We start from the raw sequence: 18,181 nt of genomic DNA, 5'->3' as shown, positions 1-18,181 counted from the left end.
CAGAGTTCAGGCCCCACGACCAGACCCCCCCCCCAAAAAAAAGTTATGTCCTCCCAAGTAGCATATGCAGAGCCAAGTTCAAATCTTGTTACCAGTACTGACATGCTAACAGCACCCACTTCCCATTCCCAAGCACGGCTCCAGTTAGAAAGTGACCTACAACACCCTAGCTATCCTTCTCCAGGACTCTCACTCTTGATTCTTCCCTCTTGTCATTTTTCAAATGTCAAAAGGAAAGTTTATCTGACACCATGAGCTGTAGTAATTTGCTATGTTACAATGTTATAGACATCAGTTTATCTTAGTTTTCTTTCCATTTGAAAGCATCTGTAATTGTTGTGAAATAATAATAAAATCAAACAACCAAACAAAAAACCCTACATGATATAAATTTAATCCCCCCTCCACACCCCCTACTCCAGCACGTGCTGGTCCTGGAACTTAATTCAGGGCCTAGATGCTGTCCTTGAGGTTTTTTTTTTTTGCTCAAGGCTAGTTTTCTACCACTTGAAACCCAGCTCCACTTCTCCTTTTTGTGGTTAACTGGAGATGAGAGACTCAAGGACCTTCTTGCCTGGGCTGGCTTCAAACTGCCAGATCCTCAGATCTCAAGCCTTCAGAGTAGTTGTGAGCTACAGGCACCTGGATATATTGTTTGTTTTTGAGTAAGGTCAAACTTTATGATTAAGAGAGCCTGGGTTGGGCTGGGAAGGTGGCTCAGTGGTAGAGTGCTTGCCTTGCATGCCTGAGGCCCTGGGTTCAATTCCTCAGCACCACATAAGCAAAAAGAAAAAAGCTGGAAGTGGTGCTGTGGCTCAAGTGGTAGAGCGCTAGCCTTGAACTGAAGAGCTGAGGGACAGCACCCAGGCCCAGAGTTCAGTCCCCACGACTGGACCCAAAAAAAAAAAAAAAAAAAAAAAAAAAGAGAGCCTGGGTTGCAGTCTTTCCTACCAGGCACACACTGTGCTTTTGAAAGTGAAATAATGATTCACACCAATGTGCCCAGCTATAGGTTGAAATGGAGTTTTGAAAACTTTCATGCCCAGGCTGGCACTGAATGTCAATTTCCCCCAATATCTCCATCTCCTGAGGATTACAGGCTTGAACTATTGTGCTTCCTCTAATTGCTCTTAGATGTATAGTTGGGTAACTACAAATATCTCCACTGCTGTGCAGCAGAACTCCAGAACTTTGAGAATTTTTCCTTTCTTTGTTGGTTGTAGGGCTTGAACTCAGGACCTGGGTGCTGTCCCTGCCTGAGCTTCTATGCTTAAGGCTAGTGCTCTGTCACTTTAAGCCATAGCTCCACCTACAGTTTTCTAGTACTTAGTCAGAGATAAGACTCCCTGACTTTCTTGCCCATGATGGCTTCAAATCTTGATCCTCAGGCCTCTTGAGTAGCTAGGATTACAGGTGTGAGCCAACAGCATCCAGCTTAGAACTTTTTAATCTTGAAAACTGATTCTCTATATGCAACAACTCTCTGCTTCTTTCTTTAGTCTTCCTTTAAAGAATGACTATGATGCTGGGCCCTGGTGGCTCATACCTATACTATAATAAGGAGGATGAGATCTGAGGATCATGTTTCAAAGCCAGCCCAGGCAGGAAAATCTGTGAGACTCTTATCTCCAATTAACCACACAAAACCAGAAGTGGAGCTGTGGGTCAAAATAGTAGAGTATTAGCCTTGAGCAAAAAAGCTCAGGGACAGTGCCCAAGACCTGAGTTCAAGCTCCATCATTAACAACAAAAATAGAATGAATATTATAATTGATGTTTCCACCGTAAGCATCAAGAAGGTTCCTCAAATATGACTACTAAAATTAAAACCTAGGGCTGGGAATGTGGCTTAGTGGTAGAGTACTTGCCCAGCAAGCATGAAACCCTGGGTTCAATTCCTCAGTACCACATAAACAGAAAAAGCCAGAAGTATCTATGACTCAAGTAGCAGAGTACTAGCCTTGAGCAAAAGAGGTTCAGGGACAGTGCCCAGGACCTTAGTTCAAGCCCCAGGACTGGCAAAAACAATTAAAAGCTGAAAATAATCACAACGCAACGATAGCAATTAGAATTTATTTGAAACATACTACACAAGTGAACTGCATCAAAGTGAATTTTAATTCCAGTAACACCAGTGTGTAGGAAAAGGAAGCCAAGTTAACTTGGAAAAGGCTTCCCTATCAATAGCAAAACTACAATTCAAACCAGGTCTGACTATTCAAATCAATGCTTACACTGTTTGTTTTGTTTTTAGTAATACTGGGGACTGAACCACTTGCTCTATCATCAAAGCCATGTCCCAGCCCGTTTTTTGTTGTTATTGGGGCTTGAACTCAAGGGCTGCACTTGGCTTGCTTACTCAAAGTGATGATTTACTTACTATACAAGTCATATACTTCCATTTCCTTAGTCATTTTTTGGATAGAGTGTAGCACTTTTTCCTGGGTCTTTGATCTTCTTACTTACTTTCAGTCTCCTGTGTAGGGGTTATAGTGCATTCCTCCATGACTGGGTTATTGGTAGAGTTGGGGTCTCAATAACCTTTTGCCAAAGCTGACCTCTGCCTCACAATTAGCTGGGATCAAAGGCATGAGTCACGGTACTTGCTAACCCCAAGATTTTTAACAGCAATGTCATCAAGTTCCTATGTACTAATTCATAAATGAGTATAGGTGGTCAAATAGAATAAATATAAATGAAATGGTCATCAAGAACCAGGAAGATTTCAAGAGTGAGGCCAGTCTGGGCTACACAGACCTTGTCTGAAGGAAAAAATCATCAACCTCCCACCCTAAATCCATCAAATGAAAAAACAATCTTTTTTTTTTGGGTCTGGTCGTGGGGCCTGAACTCTGGGCCTGGGCGCTGTTCCTCAGCTCTTCAGCTCAAGGCTAGCATTCTACCACTTGAGCCACAGCGCCACTTCTGGCTTTTTTCTTTTTGCTTATGTGGTGCTGAGGAATGGAACCCAGGGCCTCAGGCATGCAAGGCAAGCACTCTACCACTGAGCCACCTTCCCAGCCCGAAAAAACAATCTTAAACAATGCAAGTTAGCTACTTTAGAATATAACATATCTTTAGTTGAAAGACACAAAAATCTCTATTCTTATATTGATAATGAGAATAAATAATGAAAATAAAAAACCTTGTGAAGGCTGATGCTATTTCTTAAATATTTTTGTTAAATGACTGAGTAGTGTTTAACTGCCCAGCAACAGAATCTAAGTAGAAATCACCCTTAACTATTGAAAGCAAAGATTCCCTCTCCTCCACATACCTGCAGAACCAGAAGGTGGAGGAGCTCCAGATCGCTGCCATTCTGTTGCTTCTGCAGCTAGCCTTCGTATATACTGTTCATTCACTGATAACAAGATGTTTTCTGGTTTAATGTCAGTGTGGATGATACGGCACTTGGTGTGTAAATAATCCAGACCCTGTAATACCTGAATTAAAAAAAATAGAGGACAGTAGACTTGTAAAAATAAAATGCATGCCAGGCGCTGGTGGCTCACTCTTGTAATCCTAGCTACTTGGGGGACTGAGATCTGAGAATCGAAGTTCAATGCCAGCCCAGGCAGGAAAAGTCCATGAGATTCTTATCTCCAATAAACCACTAGAAAACTGGAAGTGGTGCTGTGGCTCAAGTGGTAGAGTGCACACCTTGAGCTAAAGAGCGCAAAGACAGGGCCCAAACCTAAGAGTACAAGCCCCATGACCGACCAAAAAAAAAAAAAAAGGGGGGGGCGTGTCTTTCTTGAAAAGGATTACATCTCAATACAAAGTTAAAAAAGGGAAAGCACAAAGAAATTCCCCAGAAAGAGCCCAGCACTGGTAGCTCATGCCTGCAATCCTAGCTACTCAGGAGGCTGTTATTTGAGGATCATAGTTCAAAGCCAGCCCTGGCAGGAAAGACCATGACTCATTTCTCCAATTAACCACCAGAAAATGTTAAGTGGCATTGTGGCTCAGAGTGGTAGAATACTAGTTTTGAGCAAAAGAGCTTAGGGTCTGTGCCAAGGACCTGAGTTCAAGCCCTATGATTGACCTCTCCCCCAAAAACAAATTCCTCAGAAAGATTTATTATAAGCTTCTAAATCTTACAAAGCTCATTCTTTTTTATTGGTGCCACTCCTGGGGGCTTGAACTCAGAGCTCTTTATGCTCAAGGCTAGGGCTCTAGCAATTTGAACCATACTTCCTTCCACCTCTGGTTTTTGAGCGGTTAACTGGAGATAAGGGACTTTTCTGCCCAGGTTGGCTTTCAAACCATGCTCCTTAGATCTCAGCATCCTGAGTAGCTAGGGTAACAGGTATGAGCAACCAGAACTCAGTAATTTGAAAGTTTTCTTTAACTTGGTGCGTCATAAAGACTGAGACTCAATGTTCAATACCCCTTTTGAGAACTGAAAACACAGTAATAGTGGTTTAGATATCCTTTTTTTAGTGTTACTAAGAATTGAGCTCAAGAGCTCAGTGCTCTATCACTTTCATACTTTACCTACTTTTTTTTTTTGGTCAGTCGTGGAGCTTGATCTCTGGGCCTGGGCTCTGTCCCTCAGCTCTTCAGCTCAAGGCAAGTACTCTACCAATTGAGTTGCAGCGCCACTTCCAGTTTTTGAGTGGTTTATTGGAGATACCAGTCTCACAGACTTTCTGCCCAGGCTGGTTTTGAACCATGATCCTCAGATCTCAGCCTCCTGAGTAGCTAGGATTACAGGCATGAGCCTCCGCTGACTTGACTTATTTTACCTACTTTTAAGGGAGGATCTTATATCTTGCCTAGGGCGACCTCAAGACAGTTATACTCCTGCCTATGCCTCTTCAATAGCTGGGAATATAGGCCTATTTGTATTGAGAATGCTTTTTGCCAGAGCTAGAATCAAACCAGGATTCTCTTAACTATCTCCAGAGACGCTAGGATTACAAATATGCATCACTGTGTCCAACCTTAGATATCTTTTTTTTTTTTTTGTCAGTCATGGGACTTGAACTCTGGGCCTGGGCTCTGTCCCTCAGCTCTTCAGCTCAAGGCGAGCACTCTACCACTTGAGCTACAGTGCCACTTCTGGTTTTCTAGTGGTTTATTGGAGATAGGAGTCTCACAGTTTTTCCTGCCCGGCTGGCTTTGAACCTGGATCCTCACATCTCAGCCTCCTGAGTAGCTAGGATTACAGGCATGAGCTACGGGTGCCCGGCAACCTTATATATCTTTTAACATAAATTTCCTCACTGATGAAGAAATGTCTTATTTCTTAGACATTTGTCCCTTGAACATTTTCTTGAGGGTGAAATTCTATATAATCTATCTAAGACTATGTAGAAAATGCCCAGGAGCTAGGCACCAGTGGCTCACGCCTATAATCCTAGCTACCCAGGAGGCTGATATCTGAGGATTGTAGTTCAAAGCCTGCATGGGCAGGAAAGTCCATGACACTCATATCTCCGATTAGCCATCAGAAAACCGGAAGTGGCGCTGCTGTGGCTCAAGTGGTAGAGCGCTAGCTTTGTGCTGAAGAGCTTAGGAAAAACACCCAGACCCAGAGTTCAAACCCTACTACAGACCAAAAAAAGAAAGCTGGGCACTGGTGGCTCATACCTTTAATCCTAGCTACTCAGGAGGCTAAGATCTGAGGATCACAGTTCAAAGACAGCCTAAGCAAGAAAGTCCATGAGACACTTATCTCCAATAAACCACTAGAAACCTGAAGTGGCATTGTGGCTCAAGCAGTAGAATGTTCACCTTGAGCTGAAGAGCACCAGGACAGCGCTCAAGCCCAGAGTTCAAGCCCCATGACCAACAAAAAAAAAAAAAAGAAAGAAAATGCTCATGAGTAATTCTACATAAAAGTGATGGTACTGGCTGGGAATGTGGCTTAGTGGTAGAGTGCTTGCTTAGCACACGTGAAGACCTGTGTTTGATTCCTCAGTACCAGATAAACAGAAAAAACAGGAACTGGCTCTGTGGCTCAAGTGGTAGAGTGCTAGCCTTGAGCAAAAGAAGCTCAGAGATAGTGCCCTGGCCCTGAATTCAAGCCCCAGGACTGGAAAAAAAAAATCTATATTACTATATACTTGATATCTATAACCATAATTTTTAGATAAGATCTCCAATTTTCCAAAATTATGGAAACACTCCCCCTCTAATAATTACAATGTTCAGGAAAATGTATATGCTAAAATATTTTAATATAGAACAAACAAAACAGATGGTAGGTATTGAATATTGGCATTTAACATTAGCAATGAAAAAATCCCAAGTTTTTTTTTTTTAACTGTATTTTTTTGTCTTTTCTTTTTTGGTACTGGGGATCGAACCCAGGACGTTGCACTTGCTAGGCAAGCGCTTTGTCACTGAGCTACATCCCAGCCCCCAAATCCCAAGTTTTAAAAACAACTATTATAAATAAATAGAGGGGGTGGGGAGAGAATGGGAAGGGATGGGAAGGGGAAACAAAGGAGGAGGCTACAATGCTTGATAAGAAATGTACTCATTATCTTGCCCATGTAATTGTAAGCCCTCTGTACAGTATTTTCACGATAAAAATAAATAAATAAATAAAAACTCCAGATACTTTCACATAAAGTTACCACATAGCAAAGATAAAGATACATACTTGCTGAATAATTTTTTTGACACAAGGCAGTGGAAGCCCCTGATAGTTGGATTTGATGATCCACTTGAGCAGATGATGTCCCAGAACTTCAAATACCATGCAGATATCTAGGACTTGGTTAAGGAGGAAAAAAGAAGCACAAGACTACATGCAGATTCCACCCCAGTGAAAATGCATTTCTTTCAATTTTATAAAAAGTTATAGAGGCCAGGTGTTGGTGGCTCATGTCTGTAATCCCAGCTTCTTAGGAGGCTGAGATCTGAGGATCACAGTTCAAAGCCAGCTTGGGCTGGAAAGTCTAGACTTATCTCCAATAAACTACAAAACAAACAAATAAACAAACAAAAATCTGGAAGTGGAGCCATTGGTAAAATGCTAGCCTTGAGCACAAAAGCTCAGGCCCAGACTTCAAGCCCCAGCACTGGGATGCAAGGTGGAGGTGGGGGAAGAGAAGCAAATCAGGACTTTGGCAAGCAGGGCCATTGAGCTATATATGTCTCCAGTCCTCAACATTTTTTTTTTCTTTTTTGGGGGTAGTACTGGGATTTGAACTCAAGGTTTTCTGATTCCTAGGGAGGTACTCTACCTTGTTTGCCTCTGGCCTTTTCTTTTTTTGTTGTCTGGGTTTTTTTTTTGTTTGGGTTTTTTTTTTTTTTAACTGTATTTTTTTTGTCTTTTCTTTTTTGGTACTGGGGATCGAACCCAGGACGTTGCACTTGCTAGGCAAGCGCTTTGCCACTGAGCTACATCCCAGCCCTGGGTTTTTTTTTTAACTGTATTTTTTTTGTCTTTTCTTTTTTGGTACTGGGGATCGAACCCAGGACGTTGCACTTGCTAGGCAAGCACTTTGCCACTGAGCTACATCCCAACCCAAAGAGGTTTTTTTTTTTTTTTTGGGGTGCCTCTGGCCCTTTCTTGCACTATTTTTGAGATAGAATCTGAATTGTTACCTGCATGTGCACCTTCACTGCCTATTCTAGACTTCAAATTGTAGCTGATGACAGGCACATATTATCATGCCCAGATATATATAAAACAAGAGAAGACCCTGAACAGTAGGTAACAAGTACAATGACTCCTGATAAAGGATAGAAATGAATTGACCCCTAGCTTTTTTGTTCAAGGCCAGCTCTTTAGCACTTGAACCACAGTTCTACTTCGAGCTTTTTGGCGATTAACTGAAGAGTCTCACAGATTTTCCTGTTCTGGCTGACTTCAAACCAAGATCCTCAGATCTCAGCCCCCTCAGCAGCTAGGTTTACATGTGTGAGCCACCAGTGTCTGGCTTAAATGTTTTATCTACTATTATGAAATTACTTAAAACTTTCATGTTAACTGATAAAGAACATATAATATTTAATCATTAATAAAGTTATTTTCCTTTTTTTGTCAGTTCTGGGGTTTCAACTCAGGGTCTGAGTGCTATCCCTGAACTTTTTCACTCAAGGCTAGTAGTGCTCTACCACTTTAAGCCACAGTGCCACTGGAAGTGGTTAACTGGAGATAAGTCTCACAGACTGTTTGGGTTGCCTTTGAACCATGATCCTCAGATCTCAACATCCTGAGTAGCTAGGATTACAGGCATAAGTCACTGGTGCCCAGCTATAAAGCTACGCCTACAAAAATTTCTTTTGATTTTCCTGGGAAGATCAGATTAAAGCAGTATCTTGAAAAAGCATACTACACAAAAACATACAATTCAGATCTATATTTAGAAGTATAAAACAAAAGGGGGTAATCTTGAGCTGGGTGCTGGTGGCTCATGCCTATAACTACTCAGGAGGATGAGATTTGCGTATTATGATTCAAAGCCAGTCTCGGCAACAAAGTCCATAAGACATTTCCAAATAAGTACTGAAAAGGCCAGAAGTAGAGCTGTTGCTCAGATAGTAGAATACTACTAGCCTTGAGCAAAAAAAGCAGAGGGACAGTACCCAAGTCCTGAGTTTAAGCCACAGGAAAGGCGCATACAAACACACAAATACACACACACACACATACAAATAATCTATAATTATTACCTCGAGAAAAGACACCAATGCTATTTGTACAAACCCAGTTCATTTGTTTGGTATAAACTTATTGCAGGATTAATAAAGTAATTGCTACTTATTATAGCAACAGCTAATTCATGATTTATGAAGAAAATTCCCAGAAGGATACGTGTTCCATTAACTCCTGATATTTTAAAGTCATCAAGTAGTTGTACAACCATTTCTCTATTTGGATCATTAGGGTCTGAATTGCGAACCTGTTTTGGGAGAGACAGCATTTAGCAAAGGCAAATGGGATGAAAGGAATATCTGCACAAGCAAACTCCATGAAAGAGCTAGAAATTGATGTGCTATCTTCCTAAATCAACCAGACTGTTAGTTACAGACTTATTACCTGTGAGTTATCAACTTCTCAGGGATTAAGGAACTTTGCAGGCTGCAAATCAACTACAACACTTTATGCTTTTTTTAAAAATAGAAAAATTTTCTCAATGAAGGAAGCAGAATGTTTACTAATTGACACATATTTTATCTTGTCTCAAAGTCACAAACTGGCACTTTGAAAAGTATCACATTAGACATCTCATATAAAGGCCTAGTGGAGGAAAAACAATGAGATGGACAATACCACAAGTGTTCTAAGCTTGAGTTGAAGATCTTTCTACCACACTGACATTTTCTTTGGTCAGTCCTGTGTACTGAATTCTGGGCTTGGATGCTGTGGAGCTCTTTGTGGTTGTTGTTAGTCATAGAGCTTGAACTCAGGGCCTGGGTACTTTGCCTGAGCTTTTTCACTCAAAGCTAATGCCCTACCACTTATAGCCACAGCACCATTTTTGGTTTTCTAGTAGTTAACTGGAACTCAAAGTCTTACAAACTTTTTTGCCCAGGCTAGCTTTGAACCAATCCTCAGATTTCAGCCACCTGAGTAGGTGTCAGTGCCCAGCTTAAGCTCCTTTTGCTCAAGGCTAGTGCTCTACCACTTCCAGCTTTTTCTGTGATTAATTGGAAATAAGAGTCTCACAGACTTGGGGCTGGGAAGGTGGCTAAGTGGTAGAGTGCTTGCCTTGCAAGCATGAGGCCCTGGGTTCGATTCCTCAGCACCACATAAGCAGAAAAGACAGAAGTGGTGCTGTAGTTCAAATGGTAGAGTGCTAGCCTTGAGCTGAAGAGCTGAGGGACAGCGCCCAGGCCCAGAATTTAGGCCCTGCGACCAACAACAACAACAACAAAAAAAGCTGGGTGCCGGTGGCTCATGCCTGTAATCCTAGCTACTCAGGAGGCTGAGATCTGAGGATCGAGGTTCAAAGCCAGCCGGGGCAGGAAAAGACCATGAGACTCCTATCTCCAATAAATCACTTAGAAAACCAGAACTGGTGCTGTAGCTCAAGTGGTAGAGTGCTCGCCTTGAGCTGAAGAGCTGAAGGGACAGCGCTCAGGCCCAGAGTTTAAGCCCCACAACCAACAACAACAACAAAGAGTATCACAGACTTTCCTGCCCTGACTGGCTTTGAATCACAATCCTCGTATCTCAGCCTCCAGAGAAACAAGGATTACAGGTGTGAACCACTAGCACATGGCTTGACATCTTTCTAATTTATAACTTCTATATTTTATTATGAGTATGGAATGTATTTTTTTTTTTGGGTCCGGTCGTGGGGCCTGAACTCTGGGCCTAGGCGCTGTCCCTCAGCTCTTCAGCTCAAGGCTAGCATTCTACCACTTGAGCCACACCGCTACTTCTGGCTTTTTTCTTTTTGCTTATATGGTGCTAAGGAATCGAACCCAGGGTCTCAGGCATGCAAGGCAAGCACTCTACCACTGAGCCACCTTCCCAGCCCCTATGGAATGTATTTTAAAATGTGAAATAGATAGGTACTGGTGGTACATGCCTGTAATCCTAGCTACTCAGGAGGCTGATATCAGGATCACAGGTCAAAGCTAGCCCTGGCAGAAAAATCCATAAGACTAGACTTATCGCCAATTAACCATCAAAAAGCCAAAAGTGGAGCTGTGGTTCAAGTGGTAGTGCTAGCCTTGAGCACAAGAGCTCAGGGACAGCGCCCAGGCCCGAGATCAAACCCCAATAAAATAGATGTTACAAATTTACTCTCATAACTTTCCTTTTAACCACAGTAGGTAGGAAAGATTAACGTTTATGACAGTATTATCTGGCATAATTATTTGAAAGCTTTTGTATGTGTGTGTGTGCATGTGCGTGCATAGGGAGAATCTAATTACAATATCCCACCACTTCTCTAATACATGTAAGAAATGAATATTGTCATGTTCCTAGTTTAAACCACTCTAAGGAGATATGGTAAGAATGTAGTTACATTAGAGTCTTGCCAGGTGCCAGTGGCTGATGCCTGTAATCCAAGCTACTCAGGAGGCTGAAATCCAAGGATTGCGAGCCTGGGCAGAAAAACCCCTTTGAGATTCTTTGCTCCAATTAAGCATTCAAAAATCAGAAGTGGTGCTATGGCTCAAAGTGGTAGAGTGCTAGTCTTGAGCAAAAGAGTTCAGGGACAGCGCCCAGGCCCTGAGTTCAACCCCCCAGCTGAAAAAATAAAAAGTCTACCACCATTGGTATGTCTCACTGCAATAAAATGTTATGTCTTATAATATTCTACAATTCATACATATAATACTCACTGATTTCAGCAACCGGATTTCATCTAATGCTGTTTCAGTATAATGTTCAGCACTTTTAACTACTTTCATTGCCACAAACTTTTTGCCCCTAAGAAGACAAACACAGGTAATTAAGACTAACTATTTTACTTTTGGAAACTACGCTTAGTTACTGTTAGGAAAGAACAAATACAAGCTAGGCGCCGGTGGCTCACGCCTGTAATCCTAGCTACTCAGGAGGCTGAGATCTGAGGATCTCGGTTCAAAGCCAGCCTGGGCAGGAAACTCCATGAAACTCTTATCTCCAATAAACCACCAGAAAACCGGAAGTGGCGCTGTAGCTCAAGTGGTAGAGGGCTAGTCTTGAGCTGAAGAGCTGAGGGACAGCGCTCAGGCCCAGAGTTCAAGGCCCACGACTGGAAAAAAAAAAAAAAAGAACAAATACAAACACCAAGGTCACATTTCCTGTAGCTAGACATAAGCTACTCCTATAGAATCATGTGTACTTATTCATGGCACTAACTGACTAGATATCAATTATAGGAAGATAACTTGTTTTCAGTTATCAAAATTTTTCTCTAAGATTAAAATACATCTTCTGAGTATCTCCCTGAATCCCAAGTAAAATTGAAAAACAGGAATTGATAAGGAGACACCCCCACCCCCAACCAAATCAGAAAGTATCCTATATATCTGCAGGGCAAAAGAACTTACTGAATATCCCATGATAACCACACTGTTGAAAAGTGCCCCCAACCCAACTTTCGGATCACATGGTATCTCCCATTGAATAGATCTCCAATTTTCACAAGATGATAACCTCCTAAAAGAAACAATTGGCAGAATATAATCAAAAGAACCAGGAGAAACAACCACTTAAACAGTTAAGGAAAGTTATCTTACCTCTCATCTATATACTTTTTACCAGTCAAATTAAGGCACATAGTATTAATGAGTTCATGGTATAAAATTAATCTTAGATTTTGAATTAAGCAAATCAATAATAAGTATAATCCATAAAATCACCTCCTCAATTAGAAATAAGGTTATGTATCACAATATTTTTCCCATTAAAAAAAACAAAAGATTTATCTAAACAGAAATCTACTTATGCTCTCATGTTTAAGGAAAGAGAATGATGAATTCTATTTAGCTGAAAATAGAAAATCAAGGTATTTTAAATGGTCTCTGTTGAAAAATAAGGACCAAATGGGGGCTGGGAAGGTGGCTCAGTGTTAAAGCACTTTCCTTGCATGCATGAGGCCCTGGGTTCCATTCCCCAGCACCACATAAGCAAAAAGAAAAAAAAGCCGGAAGTGGCACTGTGGCTCAAGTGGTAGAATGCTAGCCTTGAGCTGAGGGACAGTGCCCAGGCCCAGAGTTCAGGCCCCACGACCGGATTTCCCTCCCCACCCCTCCAAAAAGGACCAAGTTCTTCTTGTTCTACATAATTCAATAGATTTCATTCTAAGTTTCTGCTTCAAAGATCTAAAAGTCTCAGCAGGAAACAAAAGATGGTAACCTGCTAAAAGGTCTAACTACCTTTAATTAGTTTATAATTTATCTCAGCAAACATCTCATGAGAAAAAAAGTATTAAAGTTTTCTTTGATTTCCAACCAGGTATGGTGATAAAATTCCAGTACTGAGGCAGGAAGATGAGTATGAGGCCAGTAGGCTACATAGAAAGATGGCGTCTTGGGGCTGGGAAGGTGGCTCAGTGGTAGAGCGCTTGCCTTGCATGCCTGAGGCCCTGGGTTCGATTCCTCAGCACCACATAAGCAAAAAGAAAAAAGCCAGAAGTGGCACTGTGGCTCAAGCGGTAGAGTGCTAGCCCTGGGCTGAAGAGCTGAGGGACAGCGCCCAGGCCCAGAGTTCAGGCCCCATGACCGGACCCCCCCCCCAAAAAAAAAAAGAAAAAAGAAAGATGGCGTCTCAAAACAAGAAACCCCAACCAGGCCAAAACAAACAAACCAGAATAAAACAAGCTAGGTGCTAGTGGCTCACGTCTATAATTCTAGCTAATCAGGTGACTGAGATCCAGAGGAGCGCATCTGGAAGTCAGCCTGGGTAGAAAGCATTGCTCAAGTAGTAGAGTGCCAGTATAGAAAGGAAGCCAAGTAAGTATGAGGCCTTGAGTTCAAACTCCAATAATAGCAAACAAACAAACCCTATATGTAAGATATAACAAAGTTACTTCTTTTGAAATTTGCTAAGATCCATATATACTATCATTTTTAGAGAGACAAATGATTTTAAAAAATAGTGCTTGGGTGTAGCTCAGCAGCAAAATGCTTATATATCATTCTTTTTTTTTTTTTTTTGGTCAGTTGTGGGGCCTGAACTCTGGGCCTGGGTGCTGTCCCTTAACTCTTCAGCTCAAGGCTAGTGCTCTACCACTTGAGCCACAGTGCCACTTCCAGCTTTTTCTGCTTATGTGGTGCTGAGGAATCAAATCCAGGGCCTCCTGCATGCGAGGCAAGCACTCTACCACCAAGCCATCTTTCTAGCCCTATATATCATTCTTAATTAATCCCAGTGCCTCAAAAAAACAAAAACAAAAAAACCACTTTAGCAGACAGGGCAAATATCCAAATGAGAAACTACAACTATACAGATATCTATATATCTCTTACAAACTTACCTTTGCAATAATCATTGGGGTCCTCTTGCTCATCATCATCGGACCCCAGAATCTCTTCTTCCTGTTCTGGGAGATCGCTTTCAGAGTGTGGGGCAGAGCCTCGGTGCTGAGTTTCAGATCTAAGAAAAGATACGAACATGCTCATTTAATATGAACAAAAAGCCAGGTGCTAGTGGCTCACTCCTGTAATCCTAACTACTCGGGAGGCTGAGATCTGAGGATCACAGTTCAAAGCCAGCCCAGGAAGGAGAGTCTGTGAAACTCTTATCTTGAATTAGCCACCAGAAAACAGGAAGTGGTGCTGTGGTAGAGTGTTAGCCTTGAGCAAAAGAGCTCAAGGACAATGCCCAGAGGCCCAGAGTTTAAGCCAGAACAAAAAAAGAACTTTAAAAAAATATTATCAACCCCTCTTCCTCTAAACCTTCAAACATAACCTTATCAAGTGGCAGTTGAAGAAAACATTAGTTTTACCTCACATTAGGAAAACACCACTTTTTGAAAAAGTTAGCAATACCTAATAACTAAATAAAAGTTGGAAAAAAGTATAGGAAAATTGAATTGTATATAATCACTAAGAAAACTATAAGGAGCCGGGCGCCTGTGGCTCAGGCCTGTAATCCTAGCTACTCTGGAGGCTGAGCTCTGAGGATCCCAGTTCAAAATCAGCCCGGGCAGGGCAGGAAAGTTCGTGAGACTCTTATCTCCAATAAGCTTCTAGAAAAAAAAAAACTGTGGCTCAAGCGGTAGAGCACTCTTGAGCTGAAGAGCACAAGGACAGCGCCCAAGCCCAGAGTTCAAGCCCCACGACAAAAAAAAAAAAAAAAATTATAAGGTTTTTTTTCTTTTTTGATCGGTCATGAGCTTGAACTCTGGGCTTGAGCACTGTCCCTCAGCTCTTCAGCTCAAGGCTAGTGCTCTACCACTTGAGCCATAGTGCCACTTTCGGTTTTCTTGTGGTTTACTGGAGATTAGAGTTTCACGGCTTTTCTTGCCCGGACTGGTTTTGAACCGTGATCCTCAGATCTTAGCCTCCTACATAGCTAAGATTACAGGCGTGAGCCACGGGCGCCCAGCAACTATAAGGATTTCTAGTATTTTGAATCTTCATGAACATAATTAGCTGAAATCACATATGATACAAACAAATTTGCTTCCTGCTTTTCCTACCTTAATGTAAACTGTTTCCATGCAACTTCTTACACCTATTTCCCTTAAAAGGATCACCATTTACTTTGGCACCTTCTAATTTAGACATTTAACTAGTTTCAATTTTTTTTTTTTGTCGGTCGTGGGACTTGAACTCTGGGCCTGGGCGCTGTCCCTCAGCTCTTCAGCTCAAGGCTAGCGCTCTACCACTTGAGCTACAGCACCACTTCCGGTTTCCTGGTGGTTTATTGGAGATAGGAGTCTCACGGTCTCTCCTGCCCGGGCTGGCTTTGAACCGCGATCCTCAGATCTCAGCCTCCTGAGTAGCTAGGATTACAGGCGTGAGCCACCAGCGCCCGGCTTACTAGTTTCAATTTTTACTACAAGTAAAGCTGTGGAGTATTCTGTACTTAGAATTCTTTCCTAACATTAGATTACTAGAAAATTAAAATATTTCCCTTATGTGTATAAATAACATGAAATGTTGAAATTTTAGAAAATACTCACTTTGAGATCTCCCTAATCTAAATAACTACTTGTATTGGGGGAGGTAATTCTTTCAACTCTATGGTCATAAGCATTGTTACACAGTATGACTGTCTTCCAGAAGAGTTGTACTGAATTCCATCCCTATCTGCCACTTGGTTGATAATGATAATGAGGTTCATCATACCTTCAAGTTCTCACACTTAAAACTTGCCTGCTATAAAGGACTTTAAGCAAAACACAAGCCACACAGTCATTTTTCCACTTGAAAGGGGATACTGGTATGTTAGCTATTCCTTAACTTGACCTACTCTTGCCTCAACCTTGTGAGAAGCTTTTACAGGCCCAAGCCACTACATCTGGCTTAGCATTCTTTTTATTAGTTTGGGAAAAAATTTTAATTCTCATTAAAAAAAAAATCTGGGCCAGATGCCAGTAGCTCATACCTGTAATCCTAGCTACTCAGAAAGCTGAGATCTGAGGATCACGGTTCAAAGCCAGCCCTGGCAGGAAAGTCTGGGAGACTCTATTTCTAATTAAGCACCAGAAAACTAGAAGTGGTACTGTGGCTCAAGTGATAGAGTGCTCCCTTTTTTTTTGTTTTGTTTTGTTTTCCTTTCTTTTATAGGTTATAGCTCTTGAACTCTAGGCCTAGGTGCTGTCCCTCTGCTCTCACAGCCCAAGGAGAGGGCCCTAGCTTGAGCAACAGTCCTACTTCCAGTTTTCTGGTGGTTTATTGGAGATTAAAGTTTCACGGACTTCCCTGCCCGGGCTAGCTTTGAACCAAGATTCTCAGATCTCAGCCTCCTGAGTAGCTAGGGTAAAAATTACAGGCGTAAGCCATTGTGCCGGCAGAATGCTCCCTTTGAGCTGAAGAGCTGAGGGGCAGCACCCAGGCCAGAGTTCAAGCACCGCGACTGACCACCCCCCCCCCCCACCAAAATAAAGAAAAGTATGTAAGCCAGCGCCGGTGGCTCACGCCTGTAATCCTAGCTACTCAGGAGGCTGAGATCTGAGGATCACGGTTCAAAGCCAGCCCGGGCAAATTAAGTCCATGAGACTCTTATCTCCAAGAAAACCGGAAGTGGCACAGTGGCTCAAGTGGTAGAACGCTCGCCTTGAACTGAAGAGCTGAGGAATAGTGCCAAGCCCAGAGTTCAAGCCCCACGACCGATTTAAAAAAATGTTTTTTTTAAAAAAAAGAAAAAGAAGAGAAAAAGTATGTATCAGGACTGTGAATTTGGTTTAGTGGTAGTGCTTGCCTAGCATTCATGAAGCCCTAGGTTCAATTCCTCAGTACCATACAAAAAAGCTGGACGTGCAGGGCTGGGAAAGTGGCTCGGTGGTAGAGCACTTGCCTTGCATGCCTGAGGCCCTGGGTTCGATTCCTCAGCACCAAATAAGCAAAAAGAAAAAAAGCCGGAAGTGGCGCTGTGGCTCAAGTGGTAGAGCGCTAGCCTTGAGCTGAAGAGCTGAGGGACAGCGCCCAGGCCCAGAGTTCAGGCTCCATGACCAGACCCCCCCCCCCCAAAAAAAAAGGCTGGAAGTGGTGCTGTGGCTTAAGTCTAGCCTTGAGCAAAGAGGCTCAAAGACAGAGCAGTGCCTAGGGCCTGAGATCAAGCCGCAGGACTGGCCAAAAAATAGAGAGAGAGAGAGAGAGAGAGAGAGAGAGAGAGAGAGAGAGAGAGAGAGAGAGAGAGAATATAAAAATCAGCCTGTTTTACTTTTTTCAAAAGATCCATTTTGACAGAAAAAAATTGAACAGAAAACCACTTATATGAGCTATTGAAGCAATAAAAAAATACTTTTGTGAGTCTAGACTTTTGGTGATAAGTTCAATTCTCCTTAATTCTTAGCCTCACAGGCATACGGAAGTATCTATAATGCTTCATGATTAGCCAGGCACTGGTGGCTCACACCTATAATCCTAGCTACTCAAAAGGCTTAGATCTGAGGAGCACAGTTTCATGAAGCCAGCCCCGGCAGGAAAGTCCCTGAGACTCTTTTTTTATTAACCACCAGAAAACTAGAAGTGGCGCTGTAGCCTACGTGGTAGAGTAGCTAGGCTTGAGCACAAAGAGACGCTTAGGGACAGCAGTCAAGGCCCTGAGTTCAAGCTCTATGACTGACAAAAAACAAACAAAAATACCCCCAAAAAACAACTCCACGATTAAATTGTTAAGTTTTATTGAAAAAGATAAAACAAAGCATGTCTTTGAAAAACTTACTTAGTTAGAGCTAAAATTATGAAATTTCTGAAAACCAGTATCATATGAATAGTGAAAACTGGGTTTGACAGGCTAGAACACTTAGAATTACCCAAGTATCATGGGAATAAACAACATTAAAATTTATTTATTTATCTAGTACTAGTCCTGGGGCTTGAACTCAGGGCTTTGGCACTGCCCTGAGCTTCTTTTTCCCTCAAGGGTAGCATTCTATCACTTGAGCCACAGCTCCACTTCTGGCTTTTTGGTAGTTAATTGGAGATAAGACTCTAATAGACTTTCCAAGCTGGGCTGACTTCAAACCTCAGCTCTCAGACTACCAAGTAGCTAGGACTAAAGGTATGAACCACCAGTGGTCAGCTAAAGGTTGTTTTTTAAACATTCAAACTGTGTGTGTTTGGTGTATGTATCTCTTAACTCCTTAGACTCCCAGTAATG

At 42.1% G+C, this 18,181-nt stretch overlaps 1 protein-coding gene across 1 annotated transcript in view; it reads right to left on the bottom strand.

The window, feature by feature from the left end:
• The window catches only part of Srpk1 (SRSF protein kinase 1), a 53,710-nt gene that overhangs the window by 25,070 nt on the left and 10,459 nt on the right, over nucleotides 1-18,181 (bottom strand). Inside the window, 6 exon segments of the mRNA XM_070023899.1 lie at nucleotides 3,278-3,443; nucleotides 6,614-6,720; nucleotides 8,777-8,864; nucleotides 11,263-11,350; nucleotides 11,956-12,064; nucleotides 13,884-14,002. Coding sequence (XP_069880000.1) covers nucleotides 3,278-3,443; nucleotides 6,614-6,720; nucleotides 8,777-8,864; nucleotides 11,263-11,350; nucleotides 11,956-12,064; nucleotides 13,884-14,002 — 677 coding nt within the window.

This window comes from Dipodomys merriami, unplaced genomic scaffold (genome assembly GCF_024711535.1).
Source record: "Dipodomys merriami isolate MVZ:Mamm:240054 unplaced genomic scaffold, mDipMer1.0.p SCAF_16, whole genome shotgun sequence".
Taxonomy (NCBI): domain Eukaryota; kingdom Metazoa; phylum Chordata; class Mammalia; order Rodentia; family Heteromyidae; genus Dipodomys; species Dipodomys merriami.
The sequence above is the reverse complement of the archived record's forward strand: the minus strand, read 5'-3'. Positions and strand labels throughout refer to the sequence as shown.